A 22,155-nucleotide genomic window follows, 5' to 3' on the forward strand; every position below is an offset into this window, starting at 1 on the left:
TTGGCATCTCTTCCATTGTCTCAAGTTTAGCTCAGTTAATGATATTCTTTGCATATAAAACATTAACTGGCATTAATATAAAGGGAAGGGAAAACTTTTCTTGTTGTTTAAATAAAAGAAGCAAGGAATCCTACAGAAATTATACGATCTCCTTTCCTAAGCTCTCCACTGAGGTCAGCTGGCCCTCCTGCAAGGATGAAAGAGATGAAAATTCCTTCTCCATCTTCTCCTCCAACAATGTTGAAACCAAGACCTGTTGATCCTCGATGTAGGACAACCTTTCTAGGCTCCCTGAATGAAAGAAAGGAATATGAAATCTTGGTCACTAGACATGAGTAAAAGTAAAATAAACAATTAGAAAAGCTAAGTTTTCTGAGAGAAGTAGCGTTGAAAATTTAGATATCAAAAGTTAAACATTTCTTAAGGCAACAATGTTGTGTGTCCCACCGCCCCCAGACCTCCGCCGCAAAGCTTAGACTTTCAAAAAATAGCTTCTATTATTTGTATGCTTCCAATTCTGCTTCTGGATGCAACACAAAAATCCCCTCCCTGTTTTAGGTGAACTGAACAATCCGTAAGTACGTATGTATTCTAAATTCCTACTATGCTGCAATCCTATTCAGCACTAAATGTCATTACTTAACACTTTCCATATTGTTCAAGAGCCTCAACATAGCTCACAGTCATATTCTATCTAATGGTAATAACAAGCAACAAAATACTATTTTCCCTTTCTGAAACTTAAAGAGCAAATTCTAATGGAAACTCCAATAATGAAAAATATGTCCTTACTGCTTTAATTTCACTTTAGTTGGTCAAGTAATAAATAGAGCAAAGAACAGTTCAAGAAGTATACATAAGCCCTTTTAAAAAAAAAAAAAGTCAGAATTTATGGCACTCTCAAATACGTTTGCAATTTATTTGCAGCAACTGCAACTGAAAGAGTTAAATCTAAACCAAGTTGTTGCATTCTTTTTATAGGATCCCCTCCTGACTTGGATGGGAAGAGGAAGGAAGAAATACTGATGAAGTTAAGACAAGGCCAGTCAACTTCTAATGCAGAAACGCTCCTTCCAGAAATCTACTAATCTGCTACTTGACCCAATACAAGAAAAGCATAAATGACTTCAGAAACAGACATTTCTAATAAATCAGAGCAACTGTGCACTGCATTTGAAAAATCACTAGAGAGCACTAAAGAACAATTAATGGACATTCTTAAGTATTGGAGATATGAATTATTAATTTACAGGATAAACTAAGAGGCTGCATTTTTCCAAAACAAAAAACATCATCTAGTCCGATTTTTAAAAATCACCCCATTTTTGCACTAGCTCTTAAATCAACTTAGTGTCAAATTCTTAAATTTCACCCCCATCAACTATTATATTCATTTTTTCAGAGTACTATTTTATTACAAATAAATGACATTGCAAAAACCTATCTATATTGCCCTGGATCACACTAATACATTAACAAAAACACTGCAGTTAGAGAGCATAAATACAGAGTATATTTTAAAATATTACTCAAAATGTCTAAACTTCTTTTTGGGATGGATGGAGTGGAAGACGGGAAGGTAATTTAAAGAAAATCACCTAAAGCCTTCTCTGAACAGTCCTTGCATTTCAGAAGAAATCTAAAACTTCCTTTTGCAGTAAATTTAAAGGAAAGCTATAAAACCATAAGTTCAGCAATGCTATCAGCAGGAGAGAATCACTTTGGCTTATATGTCCACCTAACACTAAGTTAAAAATAACTACAATGACATATCCTACCTTCCAATACACTGAAATTCATTCTTCAACTTATTATACCACTTAGGTTTTGATCCTGGGTAGACCCTGCCTCAGAAACTGAGTGACATTATCTGTATCAGATGATGTTGTGACACAGAGTTCAGCAACAACATACTGAAAATGCAGTATAACATCCCTATACTTGCAGAACAGAAGAACAACAAAATTAGAAGTGCTTCCCTTTGTCAGCGATGATGAACAAAAGATTAATGCAAACTACTGAACCAGTGAAGGAATGAATGGTCTGTTAATAGGAAAGGATTAAGAGCTTTCTAGCCTTTCTAGATTTACTAATCCATCAAACCAAATCCTTGCTGGGGGGGGGGGGGGGGGGGAGGGGGGCAGGCAGGCGGGGTATGGAATATAGCTGGCTTTAAAATAAGAAATAATCTCTAGCCTGCTCATACTACCATCCTAAAAAGCTCAATCAACTCATGGAACACTTTGGCAGGGCATTCTGATTTTAATGCTATTCCTGGACTGATGAATCATATATATGTGTGTATATATACATATAAATATATCTAGTTTTCTCCTTACAACAATCTTTACAAGTATTAAGAAACTAACATCTATTTCTTGAAATAAAATATAGTATTCACTAGTATTTTGCCCACAAACACATCTTATGAGCTTCCCTGGTTAACTAATTTGACATGTAGCTTTGGTTATTCATTACCTGGTAATCTCATCATCTCCAAGCATTCCCTTGGGAATTGGTGAATATCGCCCTGGTGATGCTGGGGACAGGGATTGTCCCAAGTAGGCAGATGGAGTGATATGGTTGTCTACTGGCTGAGAATAAGCTTCAAAGAGGGAAAAAAAAAAATAAAATAAGCATTAAGGCAATAAGGAAAAAGAGCTAGAGGACCTGAAACAAACTATTATAAGGAGTGACCTCTTCTAAAACCAAAATATAACAGTTCCAGTGATACATTATAAATATCATAGTTCTAAAATACTGTGTCACATCTACATGTTCCCCAGTCTCCTCACACTAAGTCAGTAAGCAAATTTTTCAGTTTAATTGTGTCTCAAAAAAACCTTTTTTAGAAACAGACACTGTAGATAGCTGAAGCCCATGAGGACAGTCTGGAGATCTATCTGTTTTTAAAGGTGTCTTTAACTTGACTGAAGTCAATTAAGAATTTCAGTTTCTTAAAATCACTATGTCTGAGCATCAGTGAAAAATACAACATTTTAATGTTCCACTTCTTCCAAACTGTCAAGCTGCCTACCTCTTTCTTTTCAATGCTTTGATGTGGAGCATCCTAGCATCTCCAGAATACTCCAGGCCATTCTGATTAAGAGGTCTGAACAGGGAGGGATGTTACATTTCTTAGACACTGAACAAAACCATCTTTAATAGCACAGGTGCTGGTAGTGATGCTAGTATGTGCTCAGCCAACAGCATGCATCAGGAAACAAAGGCAGGATTCCACCTCCTACTCTTCAAGGTAAGAGGCATCAATTTACTGAAAGGAATAAACAAGCTGGTGCAAAAAATTTCACCTGTACTGCAAGGGTCAGTTGCCTTATTCACAGGTTCATTGACTGAAACTAGAAAGGAGTATTAAAAGGTTTTAGTCTAACCTCTTGCATAACAGGCCATGAATCCTATGCATGAAGTGCATATGCTTTACCTGAACCACAACACACATAATAGAAAAACTTAGCATCTTAATGATTTCAATTGATGCTAAATATTCTACAATTCCAGAAGAGTTGTTCCAATAAATAATTAAGAGGGTGCATTATATTTCCAAGTTAGGTACATCAATTTTAAGTGTCCATGCACCAGGCATAGTCATACCCACTGTCTCCTATTACAAAGCATATTCTATAATGGAAAGTCTCTTTCCTGGTGTAGGTGCTTCAAGCTTTGAGGCTGAAACATGGAGGGTGGGGACACTTCACAGATTCAACATTATTAAAGTTGCCAGACTTTCTCTGCTCTTAGTCACTTGCTGTATCCGATGTGGTGCCTGACCTTTGAGAATTTACACTAAACCCAAAGCTTTTTAACTGAATAGACATGACACAGACTGCAGAAGCAACCTGTATATTCTCCTTTTTTGTTTTTCTTTTTAAACCACTGGCAGAATGTTTGGATCATATACAAACTTCATCAAGAGTATTTTTATATGACAGACTTGCTAAACAGTCAGCTTTCAAACCATCCAACCTGCGCTCGATTGATTCTGTATTATTCTAGATTCCTATTAAACCTGTGTGCAGTAAATTCCATACACGGAGTATCACATCAACATTGTCTTACCCTGATCAATAGACTAATAAAAGAGGTACTGAGCCAGATAGGGAACCACCTACAGTACCTTAATGCCTGGCATACAACATTTGGTATCACATCTGATTAGCCAGATTGCTTCTTATTCTTTAAAGCTTTGTCACAGAATTAGAGTTCTTTCAGTTTTCTAGAACGTGTTTCAGCAAGCATTAAAATCCACTATTAACAGCTTAGGTAGTTTAAAAGCACTAGCTGATAAAGTGTGTTATTCAGACATACCAGCCCTCAAGTGAGTTGCATGCTCTAGTCTGGGACTGTGCAGAACTTTTGGAAATTGTAACTCTAGATTCACAAGTGGTTTCAGCAGAATTCAGAATCTGAGTGCAAGAGGTAGCCTGTCTGCTTCTACAAACACAGACAAAAGGAAGCTTCCTCAAGGTAGCTTCCTGAGGCCTACAGCAAAGAGAACACTGCTTTTGCTAAAACCAAATGATCAACAACAGCATTCATATTTGAGAGTTCCCTAATAATTAGGGGTTTTTCAAGACACGACTCCTAAAACCATTTTTTAGAACAGCTGTAACACATGTACATTACACCCTGCAATGATTCGAAGACTATAAATCCCACTACTTCATTCTTTCTCTCTGCCCCAGCACAATCGGTAGCTTCTATGCACTGGTAACAGATTTGGTCAGTTTACTGCCAGTTTCAAAACTTTTTTTTTAGCCACACTGGAGTTTTGGTAACAGATTTTCACAATGATTACCAAACCATATGGCAATATTTACTTTTCAATGGAAAAAAAAAATATATATTTTAATACACCAGTATATTTCCACATCACTGTACATGCTTTTTGTTTAAAGCAAGTGATAATTTTAAAAATTACTACTGTACGACAATATAGTTATTTTGGTTTTCCCCAGAAAATTTTACTGCTAAAGCACAAAAAAATGGAATGCAGACTTTATGAGCTCTTTTTCAATTAGTGGGAAATGGGTTTTGATCAAAAAAACTTAAACAACTGTAGCACAGTATAGCAGCTCTATACATTCTGTTCATGCACTAAATCTTCTCATTTCACAAAATGAATTTACAATTGCTTTTAACAAGTCAGTGGCAGCTATAACGATGCATATTTGATAGGGACTAATTAGATTTTTCATAACAAATTCTATGTTCATTGACTTAAAGTACTTTTCATTTGATTGTTTTTAAGGTTCCTAAAGCTTTTAACTGCATCAAGTTCAGAAACATACATACCGTCTAATATTGTCACATACGCTTATTTTTTAAATTTTGTATCCTTTCACCATGTAACTAAAACTCAGCTATCAAGCAACATAACAGTTTATTATTTCAGACCTGCGGACTGTTTCACGTCAGCACTGCCTACATCATTTCTAAAGTTCTACATATGCTACTTGCTTAGAAAAGTCACGTTGTTTCTCAAGGCTGGTATTCTCAGCACTATGGAAACAAACCTACAAGGCATAAAAAGGCTCTCTATGGAGTTCCTGCAAAAAAACGTGCCTGTGCCTTTCCTAACTTTTAGCTGGAGATTGTACCCGAAGAATATTCATGAGGAACTTAATAGAAATAAAAGGCAAGCCATCACTTTCTGAATTCTAAATCCGGTCTAAACTTCTATTTCCAAGTAAATATTATTACTCATGTAATTGATAAAGGAACTGTGTTTTGGATGAACAGAAGATTACATGCATAAAATGAACTTGCTTTGACAGGAAAAGTCAAAGACTTTTAAGGAGAAATTCCATTTCCAAATCCACCCCCCCCTTGACATAACACAGTTCTACACAAAAAGAAAGTGGAAGATTTCCTATTATTTCCCTATTATCTGTAAACTGAGGACACCAATCACAAGCACAATCTCTAAAACAGGAAATAAAATTAAAACTGTGTCAGCATTTACTGCTATTAGATATTCTTCTCTTGCCATATTTATGCCATTTAAGGAATGATAAGGCATTTATGTCTCTAGTGAGGAAACTGATTATTCCCTACCTTGCAGTATTTTATTTCTCAATACAGGGTGGAAATACTGTACACACACACTAAGGAAAAATACTTTAAAATTGACTAGGAGTCAAAAATGCATCATTAATAATGTCTTCAAAGGAGGCCTGTATAGGAAGGAAGTTCCTCTGTCTCTCAAAAACTGTGTAGACACTGTTCTGACTCTGATATTCTACAATATGCTCCGTACAGGTAATGCTGGTGTTCTTAAATAGCAAGTGCTAGGCCTTCTTAGTAATATTTCAACTGAATAACTTTAAAAGCATTTATACCAACAAGTTACTGGACATTTGTTCCAGGAACCATTTAATGACCAACATTTATATACAGATTACTGAGGCAGCTTACATTCCCTACTGACACATGACCTACTACAGAAGACTAATAGCTATGATTATCAAACACACAAATCAGTTTAGCTGCCAATGGTGCTAGCCAGCTGGGTGCCATCAGTCCACAGGACCATCCCACCTACAGTGCTGTTGTTCCTCTGCATACAATGAGCACAGGGGTTTTTGTTGAATTTCCATGTTTCCTATACTGGAAGTTCCTGTCTTCTAGTGTCTTAGAGACTGGATGCCACACAGGAGAACAGTGCTCAAATGGCAACGTGCTCAGAAAGAATAATCTTTCGTAATTGCATTCTTCTTGAGTCAGAAAATGGAGATCACTGTAAAGTAACTGTTTAAACTAGCAACCCACACCTCAAGGGTTAAAAGAAAAATCTCACAGAAACAATAGAAACAGGCATAGCAATCAGCTATTCCAGACTGTCAAGGGCTGTGGTCAAGCTTTCATCACCCGTACACAGACCAGTCTCTAGAGCTACAGCCCACAACCATGAGCTATTTTTTCCACATTCATTCCCTGCTAAATGCTCTGGTCTCAGACAGCCCCAACTCTTCTTTAACAAGATCTTCAACATTAACTCCCCCCACGGGCAGCCGGAAGCTGTTCGCTCACTCTCATAAATAGCAAATGACGGAGGTCAGTTTTCAGCCTCAGGTGCACAATGGTGGCAAGATCTGTACTCTTCTCAGTAAATAGTGCCATAAATCAGAATCTCAGAAACCTCTTGATCAAATGTCCCTTGATTCAAAGACACTAACCCCAAAGAAATATCAAATATCAATTTATTTAATTATCTATATGGATGCTAACTTACTTTGTCCCATCTTTTGTGCCATCAGACCACCTGACAAGACCATACTACTGTGTGGCTGGTACTCTTACTATAGGAGTTCTAAAACAAAACAGATTTTGCAGAAAACCTAGATACTGAAATTTGTGAACCTGGTTTTCAAACAGTTCTTCAGTAACCTTAGCTCTGCATTTTAAATCCCCATCACCAGGGAAAGTGAGGCAGCCCTATAACTAAACTAGACCAGTTCCAGAGAGAAAGTCTTAAAGACAACCAAATTCTGAATTTGGTGTTTTGTGGACTTTTGAATGAACTACCATGTTCACAAAAGTTAGCATAGTAAGTAATCTACTGCATATTCTGCAGACAGTACAGATACCAAGCCGGTAAGTACTATGCTCTGTGCTTTTAGATGTTTCTGATAAAATGAGTGTTTAAAAAACCCCACACAAATTAAAAAAAAAAACCAAACAAAACCACCCAAGGGGAGTTCTAGGAAGTAAGCAGTCTACGTATATACTCAGGTAGTAGACAGGGTTTCTACCTTAACATCATTTGTAATGGATACATCCATAGGCAGCCTCTGTATGGATTTAAGAGATTCAGTGGTGAAAGGAATAGTACGTATTACTTCTCCTTTATGATGGGCCTGAACTGCTAAGAACCTGGGTAAAACGATTCTGATGGACAGAAAAACAAAGGAGGATGGCAAATACATGTCTCAAAAGAGCTGCAGCTGAGTAGGTAGAGAAGGAAGACTGGTAACTGTTTCAACACTCACAATCCAGGTGATTCTAGAAAATACCTCTTTAATATGTGTCATCTGGGAAAAGTTCTTCAGAGTCCCTAACCTAAAGCTCCTGAGCCAGGTACTGCACTGATAAATGCAGCATCACTTTTGGAGGTCTCATCTGAGATGAGAACGAAGGCGCAAACAAACCTTGAAATGGTGGCCCTGAAAACATCAGCTTCTAAAATACTATGTACAGGAGCCACCATTTTTTGGTACAAGTTCTATCTAATTGAGCAGCTCCTTACAGAAAGCGGAGGCTTTCTAGTTGCAAAATTATGGTACTCCTTTATAAAGAAGCAATAGTCTTCAAGGAGATTGGCATCTCCCTTTGAAATTTCCATTGTAAATGTGAAAATATTGAGGGGTACTGAAAAAGCTTTTGTTCTGCCCTGTATTAGAAAAATAGCATCTAGCATCTTAGCCACATGCAGTTGTTTCTTAAGTGAAAGATTTAGGAAAAGGCTAAACTGATTTCCTTGAATTAAGTCATTAAACACCTCAGGCAAGACCTTTGGATCTATTTTTGTGTGCAAAATTCAGGCAGTAGATCCAGAGTGTCCACGCCAGCTGCAATAACAGCCAGCTGCGCTTTGATCAGCGGAGAGAGACAAGCGTATAGCGCCTTGGGTAGGAAAGGCTTTCCTGTTGTAGGGAAGAAGAACAGACTGAAGTTTCATCAAAGGACCCAGCACTTTGCAGAAGAATGTTCTTTGTTCAACTGTTGACAAAAGTCTACCAGAAACAGTGTGAAAAAACAGAGTAACTTCAGACAGAGAACTGAAGGTTAAAACTGCAGCTAAATGAAACGCAACCCAGAAAATCTGCTCAAAAGTACAGACAGCACTTTAGCCCACAAACCTTATCAAAGGTCACCAAAGGACAGAAGACAGACAGATACCTGGAATCTGAGAAATCTTGTGTGATTTTTTCAAAATGCTTCAGCAGGAGGAGAAAGGTTCCCAGAAGCAGCTGCTGGAGCTTGAGGGGCACGACAGCTCAGGAGATTGGCTTTTCACTTCTCAGTGGACAGAAGTGCCACTTCACACAAAGGACAGGATACTGGGCTGCACAGAATGCCACTGTCTCGCTCAAGTCCCACTTACAGGGAGAGCAGCCAAATGGACAGAAACTTGGGAGGACAGTAATGGGACAAAAAGAGGGCCTACGTGTGTGGCCAGGCCATTTACCTCCAGAAAATGCATGTGAGACTAAAGTCTTGTATACTGGGAACTTAAGGACTCAAGGCAAGATGGCAGTGCACATCCTCATGGCAACCATGTGGGATTACCCTTGACAGAACTTTCCTGAAGAGCCAACAGACATGGTAAGAAGGTATTCTTGAAGATACCACTGTCTCTTTATGGCTCTATGTTATGATGCAATTAACTTCAATGAACTGAGTCTCCAGCTCATCCACCATTTGAGAGAAATTAATTCGTTGCATGAGAAGAGGGCCAACAGCATGCCCTTATGCATACTGCCAGAGCAAATATTCCTTTAAAAGTACATATTGATACAGATAATGTGAACATAAAAACAAAATCATCACCCAAAGGAGAACACCAATTTGTAGTCAAAGAGGAAATATGACTGCTGCTTCGAATAAGACTCTCAGCAGTCTGATCTCACCTACCTAAAATCGAACTACTGAACTACAGTATTGAGAATCAGCCACGCTGAGTTTGGTATCTCTGTTCTTAACTTTTTGAGTTTACAGACAGTCTTTTTAAGATCAAAGTATCATTTAATGAACAGTACCAAAGCACATAAAAATTTAAAACGAGAATCTACATTTATATCCAAATATTCCTTTATGGTTGCCTAGTAAACAAGTAGGTTTGTAAAATCCTACTACAGGTTCCTTCCTCCACTCACACAAACCGAACAGTTTCCGCTTAGTTTTCCTCCCAAAAGAGACAACCAGTCCTCTAAATTGCTATAGTGCTTTGTTCTTTTCCATTTAAGCCTTATTCCAAGTTGTTTTTTAATAATCAGGGGCACTGAGCAAGAGTTAATAAGTATGACTTTTGCCAATATCAGGGTATCACTGATTTATTAGGATTGGGCAAATTATCAAGAACCAGCTCCTTCTCTACCTTCCTCTCCCCAAACTTTCCTGAGGTTTTGCCTTTGCCCCCACAAAAGATTCATCAAGTAAATATCCTAATGATCAAGTCAAGATACAGTAGTAATAGATAAGATACTTCTATGTTTGTCACTTCATCATCCACAGCAGTGTAACTGCATTACTGCAACACTACCAGGAACACTACGTACAAATCAGGTTACCTCTGTTCCAGAAAATCTGAATTCAAGGTGAAACATATGAAGAGGTCAGTTACGATGGAGAGAGAAAAAGAAGTCTGCCTTCCAAGGAAACAGTGGGAAACGTTGAATTATTGGACAAACTAGATACTATAAGGGAAAATGGCTGCTCTCTAACCATTTATATGAATATAAAACTGGGGATAAGTGAAGCCTGATAATTAGTTTTATGTCAAAGAATGGAGCCTTCAAGAGCATCCTTCTGATAGGACAGTGAAGACATAAAACCTAATTAGCTCCAAATTGTAATTCAATAAGCTTACAAATAGGTTTAAAGATGCTGTAGCTATCACCAATAAATGATGGGCTTATAAGGTACCTCAGTCCTTTGTTGTGCTGCACTTTTGTTTGTTGATCTTTACATGCTGTTTTAGACTACATCAGTGGCTTTTTAGTCCAAAAGTGTTCCTTTTTTCATATGAAGTAGTATCTGAACAGATCAGTGCTACATATCACTTACTCATATCTAACAGTAGGAAACAAAAAAATACCTACAATAACTCTCCCCCAGAACCATTTTATGTGACAAGATGAGTAAAACTGGTCACCCAGAAAAGTCCACCTTTCAGTCTTGGAGATAGTTATATCATTCTCATCCCCTTCTCCAAACGGCAATATCCCTCTTGAAGAAACAGTACATTAAATTCAAATTTTTCTTTACATTGTAGTTCAACCCTGAACTTTCTGGATTTGGACGTCTGAGTTCAAAAAGATTCCTGTAAGTAGTACCCTTATGTCAACAAGAAATTCTCATAACTATTTTCAATATAGCATTCACTGGTTTTCCATTTGAATTATCAACAATTACGTCAAAACTGAAGTAAGATTTCAAGTAAGTTAACATGGAATTTCAGAACACACTTGCAGGCAGGCAGGCAAAGGTCAAGACCTCCCCCTCCTCCCAATCCAGTTTATTCAAACATGTGCAGCTTATGAAAAAGCAGGAAAATAGAAAAAAAAAAGTCAGAACATCACTAACCTCTACCTGAAACAGTATTGTCTTTTGCTCAGTTCACAGGACACTGAACATCTACACAGTGCATTGTTTGTTACTCTTCACAGCCTCCAGGAGAATGAGACGCATGTTCTCCTTGTACACATCAGCAAGTGATCAGAAACATCGAGTCACTAGGACTAGGCCCCATCAGTCATGGAAACACACTAAGAGCCCCAGTGTTCCTGTCTTTTCAGTGCACAAGCTATAGGATTTTATTCTGTTCAGCATATAATTTTCCTGATTAATCAACTTCCTTATATGAGATTTTCACACTGTATAATTTTAAAAAGCATGAAACTGTTAAAATACTAAAAATGGGGTACGTTAAAGCCTTAAAGGAAAAAATAATTAAATCACAAAGATAAGCTGAACTTACAGTTTGTGATGTCAGGAGGGGCATAACTGTCATTCATGAACATGCTGGTGGGTTTTGCAACTTTCAGATAAACAAAGTCAGATGTGTTTTTTAAGGCAGTCACTGCTTCTTCATGAGTAACTTCTTCTAAGCAAACACTGTTCACCTAAAGAAAAAAATAAACAAATTCTCAACACAGAAAAATGTACGTTTTCATAGGACAATCACTGAAAGCTGTTGGAGCACTCTGGCATTGAGAGTCTTTATTAGGATTCATGTGCCACAGACATAATTGGTTATATAAAAGTTACATAAGAGATGCTTTATAGAGCTGTGAAATATAAGACAGACAAGTCTTTCCTCAAAAGATTATAATAAACTGTATTGACTGTAACATTGTAAAGAAGGCACACATGACTTTGGAAAACTAATGGGACAAATATGACACTCAAAATGCCATAAGTGTGCATAATCACAGCACTGACATGGTATGTTATTACAAGTATTAAACAGAAGAAAGTTTCTTCTAGTAAGAATAAATCCTACATGATCTTGTCATAACATAGTTAAGTTCTAGACATTATAATGGGACAACATATTCTTGCAAGAGGTCAAAAGTAGGGGTCAAAACTGGAGAAGATCCCAAAGTGCCTGATTTACATGCCAAGTAACAAGAACTAATTTAACTTTACAGGCAACAGATTTTTTTAAACTATTGCTATTAAGGTGAAACACTAGCACTTCAGCTTAAAAATTTTTAAAAATCCTTTAACAAGTAGTATCTCATATAAAGACTTAGTAAATTGAGTTGCTGACCCTCTCTTCCATATTTTGAAGTGGGAAGTAACTTCTGCAGATAATTCCAGGCAACATGGGAAATAAAGCTTGTACTGCACTGAACCTGAGGGACTAAAGACACTTTCCTCTGTTTGATTACTTAACTTTATATACTGTGTAAAAACAATTGGGCCTTGTCAATTGTTATTTGCGGGGGAAAAAACTCTACTGCTTAAACATATTCTTTCCATCTGTATTTTCTAAAAGTTTCCTAAAAGCCTCTTACTGATTTTTTTTTTTTTTTTTAAAACACATTTAAATTCCTACCACTCCTGATGACTGAAAAGTCATTTTGCAGTGCATTGGTAATTGCAGTACAACCTAAAGACACAAACATAAAGTTACATTCTGCAAAATATGGGAGCTTATCTCTACATTAGTGACTAAAGCTTTGACTAAGTGAAGTTCAGCTAATCAGAAGATACTATAGATGACATTTTACTCACTTCTTTCCTAACTTAATGAACTGAGGGAATGATTACAGCTACAATAAATTAGGACGTTTTATTTACTATATCCAATAGCATATTGCATACGCTCCTTGCATCCCCGAAACAGTATCTGATATTAATCCAAAGCTACTTTATTTAATTTTGTCAGGCAAATTTTTTTAAGGGATAAAGTAATAGTGGACAAAGTAATCCGTCGCAAAAGTTTGATATTTCTAACAAAAATTCCTTAAAACCTTCCATATATTTTACAATATAAGCAAGTTAACATGAAATTCTCTTGTACAGGTGACAAATAACACTGGAAAGCAGTTCACCATTATAAGGAAGCTTTCCAGTGACCTTGCATTGTGGGGAAATCCTATAAACAAAACACTTCCTATGATGCAGATTTTAAAACTTAAAAACATCAAATATTAACAGCATTATCATCAAGCAGCTGGATCTTTGGGTTTGTGAATTTGCATGGCATATGAAGGTGTATATTTATTGTGCAGTTAATAGTAAACTAATATATTCTCTCTCTCTCTTTTTTCCTCCCAATTCTCATGTAAGGATTTGCTCATGTCTTGAGCTGATTTCACAGAACTATCCATTGTAACACCAAGATCTCATTCCTAATACTTAAAAAAAGCAGTATTCTTTAGATAAACGGACAATCCCAGTATTCTTTATCTTTAAGTAGCTTCAGTTTTCCCAGCTCTGTACTTGTAAGTGACTAAACTTATCCAAAAAGTCTTTTTAAAGATGGGAAACTGTACTAAACATTTAGAGTCAGTTTCTTACTGTTCAAAGAGCAATAGAGCACACATTCTGCTGTCATGTACCCTGAGTAGAGATGTACTCAGAGCTGTTACAGAGGCAGGTACTGCCTGGTAGAGGTAGGAGGGTGGAGCAATTACACCTTACAAGAGTTGAGTTTACAATTCAGAAATTCATTCACAAATTCCTGGCTCTGGCTCTCGTTTTTCTAGCTGGACAACTAGATTTGTGGACAGAATTCAAGAAAGTTGAAAGTTACTTTTACTTTGTGCATAGAAAATTCATCTTCAAAGTATTTTAAGCTTAAAGAAAAACCTATTCAAAAGCATTAAAAACACTGAAATCCAATATAAGCAGCAGTTTCACTACAGGCTGGCCAGCGACCAGTATATTGAGTTCCTTTCCATTCTTCTTTTTTGAGAAGAGAAACAATCCCATTGTATGCTGGTTTACAATCCCGTCACTCGGATCCCAGAAAAATTAATAGCAGGCATCAGAAATAAACATGCCAATAAATACAGGTTTTGCATGAAACATTGGGCTGATTTCAGATTTCCTGATGAGATGGTGTTGAACACTGCAGATATAATTTTTATCATTGATTTCCTGGCAATATCAATTTTTTTACTAATTTCTATGAAACAACACTCCACCAGCAGGCAGCTTAACCACAAAGTGAATCATGCCCTTACTGGACCTAAAAGTGAATGACCATAAAAAAAAAAATGCAGCTCTTACTTACAGCTAAAAGTTTGTCTCCAATCTGAAGTTTGCCATCTTTATGTGCTGCCCCACCTTCAATGATTTTAGTTACATAGATGCTGTTGTCTCCAGGTATATGCTGATTTCCTACACCACCAGCAATACTGAAACCAAGCCCTGCTTGAAGATAAAGTCATTACTCAAGAAACCTTGTAGCATTCATTAGATTCTAATTATTATATAAATAATAATGCTATTTGTATCACACACACATATATAAAAATATTAGGTTCTGGCTGAAGCAAGACTGGATGCCTTTCCACGTGAACTCCATAATTTTCCAGAAAGTTCTGGAAAAAACATAACCTTTACAGAAGTTCTGAAAATCAAAAGCTAAATCATTTACTTCTTGCCTTGTGAAAGATCCACACAGCAGATCTATAGCATCACCACTGATGTTTAAAGAACCACTGTCCAACATTTACCCATACAGAAACAAAACCATACTTTCTCAAAGTGTTTTTTAATCTCTCAAAGATCCTTTCTAGGTAATTCAATGAAGTGTTTTGCTCCCATTTGTAATGTACTTAAAAATTACTAAATACTATCAGAAACACATTTTTATCATTTGAAAGAAAAATATGCATTCTACAAGAACAGTTTCAAGACACATAGATGAAAATTCAGAAGCATTTGCAATGCCATTATCTTATTTTTCATTATTCTGCATTTCCTAGAACTTCATATGCAAGGGACTATTTTATTTCAGAAAATAAACGCAGAAATCTATCGTCAACGCTACCCTTCTTGTGAAACAGAAGCTTTATACTTCCTACGTACCTTTAGGGCCTTTAACAAGTTTGATTTCCACTATTTTTTCTGTGACTGGTTTTCTTCTTTTGACATACAATCGTACAATTGATCCCGCTTCTTTCAATGCTTCAACTGCTTTGCTGTGTGTCACATCACGAACATCCACCTCATTTACTCGTAGAATGCAATCGTTAACCCTAGAGACAGCAACATTCATGTTCAGCTGTTGTGTCATAGCAGAGTGGATACATTAGGAGCCTAATATTTTATCTACAATACACTAACATACATGTTAACACATTAAGATACATAGATTTTGCTTCAAAATCATATTGATTCAAGGCAATGCTCTAAAATTAATTAATAGTGCTTAAAAATAAAACAAGGATCACTAGAAAACATTTAACAGGAATATTTTGTTCACAGCCGAAGAGGACACCATCTTATATGTGTTTCATTTAAACAGTACTCTGAACAGAGCTTCATACAAACTACCTGTTGTTTAGGGCTGTAAGAAAGAATTAAAAAATTCAGAAACTAGGAGGCACACAATGAGAACACACCAGTTTTAAGCCATGATATGAACAAGTCAATCTCCATTCCTGCTTTTCACAAGCTGTTTAAGTGCTGGCCTTCATTTAACATGTTGCTGTAGTAACACTGAGCTCTCATTACACCAAGTACAATGCCTGACCCACCTGTCACCATGTTCTGCCAGATGTACCTCTGACAATGGCCAACAAGCTAAAATGAAGCCTTGAAATAAGCTTATTAGGACTAAAAACCATAACACATCAGGCATTTGCACCAAAAATGGCAAGGCAAATTCTTGACAACACAAGAGAAAAAAAAGCTGGTCCTACAATTGGATGTGGTTTTTTTCCCCCACACACTGATACAGGATTATACTTAAAGACCGTTCTGGATTAGAAAAATAATTTATTAATGCAATTTGTTATTAACCTCTAACAGTACTCTTCAAAGGAAGTTGCAAATATCACTTGCTACCATCTAGTAATATGCCAACATTTCCCCACTAGGAGTTAAGTAGTCGTATCAGTCCACAATTAAATAAGAAAATGGGGTACACTGGAAAAGGAGTACTCTATTGATTTAAAGAAAAAATATTGCTTTTGAAGATGTGTAGTATCTTTGACAAATTAAGACATAGAATTATACCAAGCATAGAAGAGGGTTGTTATTAAGCTCAACTATCTTACAGATCAGAAAATCCACACATGGATAACCAAGAGTTACTTATCTAACCTAAGCTTTTCCTTTGTATATTGAATTAAAGACTATAGAACATGGCATAATCAATTTATACCACTGAATAGAAAAGATAAAGTACACTTAATTTCACTTAACTGCAGATTTTATTGGTTGGGAAAAAAAAAATTGGTCCACTCAAACATTTTTCATTATTTACAAAATACTTCTGTAAGAACAACTTATTTAAAATGTAATGTAGCATGATAAAACTACTAAAAGTAACAGAAAGTGTTCTATCCACTGTTTGAAAATATAATAATAAACATTTAGCAACCCAACACAGAAAGTCATCATACCGTAATCTTCCATCCTGTGCAGCTGCACCCCCGGCTATAATTTTTGTAATGAAAATACTTGAATCATCCCCAATATGTGGATTGTCTGTACCACCTGCAATGCTAAAGCCAAGTCCTGAATTTCCCTAAAGGTAGAGGGGAAAAAAAATTTACACATTTCTTTTTGGGGGAAAAGATATTCTAGTATATAGATTTGGTTCTATATTGAATCAAATAGATATAATTTTCACTGATAAAAAATATTAAAAGATATTTTAAGCAGTATACTACATATAAGCATATGTAAGATGTAATTATACTTATTTTCATAGAACATAAGTCATTGTGTAACTGTAAGATATACAGTTCCAACCCCAGAGCTTTCTCATTGAACTTGATAAACCAGATGAAAACTTCCCTCTCTAGTGAGCTAGATCTTTGAGATTATTCATAGAAATATTTGCTCCTCATTAAATTATTAGTGACAAATTATTCTTCCCAGAGAAGCCCCCAAGTAATTTGTGTCACATATGTAATATAGCCTCACAGATGCAGAGATTCAGATTTACATTTTCTCTTCAAAGGTCGCCTGCCCTTACTATCAACTGCAAGACCTCTTCACCCTCTCAGTAACCACCAGAACTGCTACAGGTATCAAATACAACCATTTCCTTCTTTCTTTTTGTTAAGAGTGCAGCTCAAGAGAGAACTGAGATAGATCTCAACATTGTAAACCTAACAAAGCAATGCATATGACAAGGTGTCACTTGTAATCTCAAACAGAAGCCTGAATCTCAATAAAAACTTAATGGTAAAAATAAAAGCCTATCATAAATGGCAATATAGGAAATAACATCATAATTTGTGTTATTACTCTCTACAAGCCTAGATAATAACATTAAATGCAGTATGTCTCAGAGAAATCCTTCCCCCATTTTACTCTCAACAGTCAAGGATATTAATAAACTTCTATTGCTGCTCCAGCGACTGGGTGTATTTTTTTTCTTTAGGTTAAAAAATCTACCTAAAGAGAAAAAAAACCAGTAAGCATTATTTTGGATTGCCATTTAGCAGTATCAAGAGGTTAATTTTTAATATTAAAGTATCATAAATCCCATCTAAAACAGAGTACAGAAAGACACTTAGCGTGTTACCCTTTCAAGAGTAATTTCTTCATACTCATAATCTGCATCCGTGCCATTGACCTATAAAGAAAGAAAAGTGAGACTTAGAGAGAATTTTACACTTTACATGACACAGTTTGCTCGGCTGGCGGTTCACTCCCATCAAATCTCAGCTGATTCACAGTGACCACTGAGCTCAGAGGGGACGTGTGATTTTCACACTGCTCTGTACATGAATCAGACACTCTTTTGTATGAGTTTAAAAGTTAAGATTTCAGAGAACAGACTGTTCTACACAAATACTGTAGAGCAGAGGCCCTCTGCTTCTGATTGCCAGAAAAAAACCAATGCTCTTGAGATCCTCAGATGTTCCTCAGGCCATATAGCAAGTTGAAACTGAGAAAAAAGGAAGGGGTCTTGGGGTAGAGAAGAAATTGTACAGAAGAACAGAGCAGTATTTTCAAATTGTTGTTCCTCACAGAGCAGAGAAAAATCAAAGACATGCTTTATACCATTTCTCACTAGAAGTGGGCAAGACCTTTCTAAAGCAACATTTAAGAACTGTTTATATTACTATTTATCATGTTACATATATACTAAAGATGAACAAATTAAAACAGGACCGAAAACAGAAGAAGAGTTCAGAAGAATATTTTATAAAGCTAGATGAAAAACCCAAATACTAGAAGCCTTGTCATCCTCAAGTTAGAAAGGATACCCACATTTTTTGCTGCCTACAGAACTACGACAGAATCAAATAACAGAAGTAACAAATACCTAAATTAAGCAAAAACAATTAAATATAAAATTCTTAACCATATTTAATATAAAAGTAACATTAGGATTCCCCCCCCAATTACTCAGATATCTTGGAACTCAAATTCTTTCCTCCACAGGTACCTACAGCAGCACTTACAACATGCAGCTACAGGCAATTCTCTATTTTAAGCCTTTTAGGATGAAATATTTAACAAGATAAGAAATAACATTTATACTATTATTTTACAAAGCATCTTGTCTATTCTTAAGATATTCTATACCTGGTAGTCTTCTGTACTCTTAACATACTATTCAAGATTTTATAAAGATACAAAATACATGTACAGAAGAAAGCATTTTAAAATCTGTACAGTTTTCTAGCAGAGAACTAAAAAAGGGACTTTAATTCACCCCAAACGAAATTAAGATCACATCTACTTCATTCCTCATATGTTTATTTAACATATTTAAAAGCTCCAAAAGCTGGAGATGCCACAGTTTTCACAGGCTGTCTAATATCAAGCTCATTTATCTCTTACTTCCTCAATCTCTAATTGTTTCTCCCCTTAATACAATAGAAGCCACATCCATTCCAAACTTAACAGATTATTGTCTTCTTCTATGTGCAGTACCTCAAAAATGATTATGTCCTTAGTAGTTTGTTCAGCGGAAAAGATACTGTGGTTTTAACACATGATATTTCTCCATTAAAAAGGGAAGAGGTCTTGACCTTCTGAATACATGAAACTGTATCTATTACTACACCAACACAAAAGAAGCGACTGTGATCAAGAAGTTTTTATGTTAGCTTAGTCCTTGAGCTATTATCTACAAGAATGACAACATGTGCTCACTGAACCAGTCATCCAGCATTACAGTACCTGGGAAATGGTTCATGATGACTGATCAGTATGTGGCCTTTTTTTTTTTTTTTCTTTTTTTAAATAAATAACAAGGACAATTAATAATTTCGCTATTCATTACCATTACGCAAAACAAAGCCAATCCTAATATATTTAAGCACTCTTGTTTATTTCCATGTACAAAACTCTGTAATCCAACTTTAAAATACCATCTAGATAAACAGGAGCAAACAAGAACCTCCATCATTTTTTATCTTTTGCTTTAGCTCAGTTCTAGAGTCCGTCCCCCCCCCCCTTTTTTTTTTTAAATTTACCTTTGAATTGATTTTATCTAACAAACCAAACATTAGCAGAGACAGGAGCAAGGATACATCAAATGATAAAAATCACTGTCTTATTCTACCTTTTGCAAGTTTTGAAGTAATCTCAGATCCACTAAGCCAAGCTTTATTTGCAGGGACTTCCCCTGGATGAAGGAAGTTCTACACAAATGCTGTAATTATGCCACAGCAATCTTTGAATCTGAAAACCTATTAGTAGCTCAGCAGAATTTGGTTAGAGCCTTTTGGCTGTACTGAAGTTAATTTCTCTGGTATGGTTAATCTTTTCCTGTGCCACCAACTTGAGTTTTGTTTGTATTTCCTTGGGCTTTTACGAAGCATAAAAAAATATGCTTCTTGATGTTTTTTTTTTCCAACCCAGTTTGAGTTCTAAGAGGGAGTACTTCCTCAGCAGCTTTATGATTCAGATAATGAGAGCTGTGTTCTTGACCGTTTATTCCTTGATGATTTTCCAGATTCATATTTTGCTTTTTTCTTCTTTCAATAGAAAAAGCTTTAATAGTTAAGCTTTTTGTAGAGTCATGCTACAGTTACCTCAAAAGTATGATTTTTATATTACTTATCACTTAACAATTCCATTAGCTACTTGGGAACCTAGAAGAATATTCCTTTACTCAACTTCCTATGCTTATAGAGTAGATTAGATTACAGATAGTTATGGGCTGGTTTGTTTTACATTCACTGCAAACTGATAATTTAGATAGCTCAATTTTGAGTGCCAGTTTGTTCTGTTAATGCTATTTTCTCTTCCTATTTCTACTATCTACTGTCCTCCACGTGCCTCTATCAGATGGGGCCTTCTGAAACGTGCATATTTATTAATCACTTTTATTCTTGGTTTAGTTTGTGTGTGCAGGGAGACACTTCACCTTCAGTATGCTTTTCTAAACCGTATCTGCGTCGCATCAATAAAAGGGCCACACCCCCCAGGCTACTGCTGTGATCTTTTAGTCAGAGGCATCATTATTACACTCGGGACTCATTTATGAGCCAATTATGTCACTGTACTAATCTTTTGTCTTCTGCTTAAATTGTTAATTCACGCTTTTGTCTGTCTTGAGTTATTACAGCTCCTTTCTAGCAACGTTGCTAAGATATGAATGCTTTTGACAAGGATAAGATTTACTCTTTACTTGCTAATACCAGTACTTAAAATAAACACAGTATAAAGCAACTAGTACAGGCATTAACACTATTCAGGAAAATGACAAGCAAGTGGGATATAAGTAACTGTAGGAGGAAGGTACAGGAGGAAAATTCACACCTGAAACCTATGCCAAACTTATATATTCTAAAGCCTCTGAAGTCTCTATCTGCCAGTGGCATTCCTATCACAAAACACACGCTGCCAAACACAAATTTTAGCCTCTGCATAACTACACTTATTACCTTAATGTTTCAAACAGAACCAACCCATTCTTATGAACATTTAGAGCACTAAAATCTTAAGTACAGCCACTGCATGAAGAAGTGTTTTTATGAGAAGTGCAACGGAAATGGCACATTAAATATTAAAGCATCTGCCTGCACAGTTGAAGAAACAGATTGTTCTCTGAACACTGAACCTCTGGAATCTCAAGCAACTGTGTTTTGCACTGTCACACACTGGTACTCACATAGAACCTTCCACCTGCAATCTACAACCTTTTTTTTTTTTTTCCTTTTAATTTAAATGAAACAGCTATTTAAGGACTTCAAATAACCACCAGGATAGCTGACAAAAATCAAGCACCATGAGAGAGGTAAAATACGTTTTATTAAACAGTAACAACAGACCTACACAACTACATACATAAAACATTATCTAAAGTTATAATTGAAATCAAGCGGAGGCTTACGTATGTTGGAGTCTCCAAAGAATCTGTATTCACCAGCACTGGAGGGGGATTTGCCTTTAACAAAAGAATTAAAAAAAAAATTATGCAACATAAGAGAAAGCAACACTAATGATAATTATACAACATCTAATTTGCTGTGTTTCTCAAAGTTCTGTTAAAAGGTAGCCTCAGCTTGAGAATCTCAAAAATTCACCTTCTGAAACACTTGTTTCTACCCTGAACAAACTGCTTTCATGCCACGAAACCATACTCTTCCAAAACTCTGAGCTCGTATTTTATACACAAATTCTGTCATTTATTATCTTGTTTTTCAAAACGATGATGATGTCAGTTACCCTAGTACTTGCGGTATGACATTCAGAAGTTCCTTTACCAGCCAATATCTCAAAACCAAATTTTGGTGGATTTAATCTCTTATCTGT

The 22,155-nt window shown here is 36.1% G+C and overlaps 1 protein-coding gene across 18 annotated transcripts in view; it reads right to left on the minus strand.

Moving 5' to 3' along the window:
- The window catches only part of DLG1 (discs large MAGUK scaffold protein 1), a 168,142-nt gene that overhangs the window by 43,651 nt on the left and 102,336 nt on the right, over positions 1 to 22,155 (minus strand). For 13 of the 18 annotated variants that reach the window (XM_050902175.1, XM_050902176.1, XM_050902174.1 and 10 more), the window contains 8 exons: positions 21,734 to 21,787; positions 17,963 to 18,013; positions 16,830 to 16,954; positions 15,289 to 15,458; positions 14,489 to 14,625; positions 11,720 to 11,864; positions 2,479 to 2,605; positions 135 to 291 (listed from right to left, as the gene is read on the minus strand). In XM_050902175.1, coding sequence (XP_050758132.1) covers positions 135 to 291; positions 2,479 to 2,605; positions 11,720 to 11,864; positions 14,489 to 14,625; positions 15,289 to 15,458; positions 16,830 to 16,954; positions 17,963 to 18,013; positions 21,734 to 21,787 — 966 coding nt within the window. Of the gene's footprint in view, positions 1 to 134; positions 292 to 2,478; positions 2,606 to 11,719; positions 11,865 to 14,488; positions 14,629 to 15,288; positions 15,459 to 16,829; positions 16,955 to 17,962; positions 18,014 to 21,733; positions 21,788 to 22,155 lie in introns of all 18 variants that reach the window. The other 5 variants (XM_050902180.1, XM_050902181.1, XM_050902178.1 and 2 more) reach the window with 2 other exon arrangements.

This window comes from Gymnogyps californianus, chromosome 10 (assembly GCF_018139145.2).
Source record: "Gymnogyps californianus isolate 813 chromosome 10, ASM1813914v2, whole genome shotgun sequence".
Classification (NCBI taxonomy): Eukaryota; Metazoa; Chordata; class Aves; order Accipitriformes; family Cathartidae; genus Gymnogyps; species Gymnogyps californianus.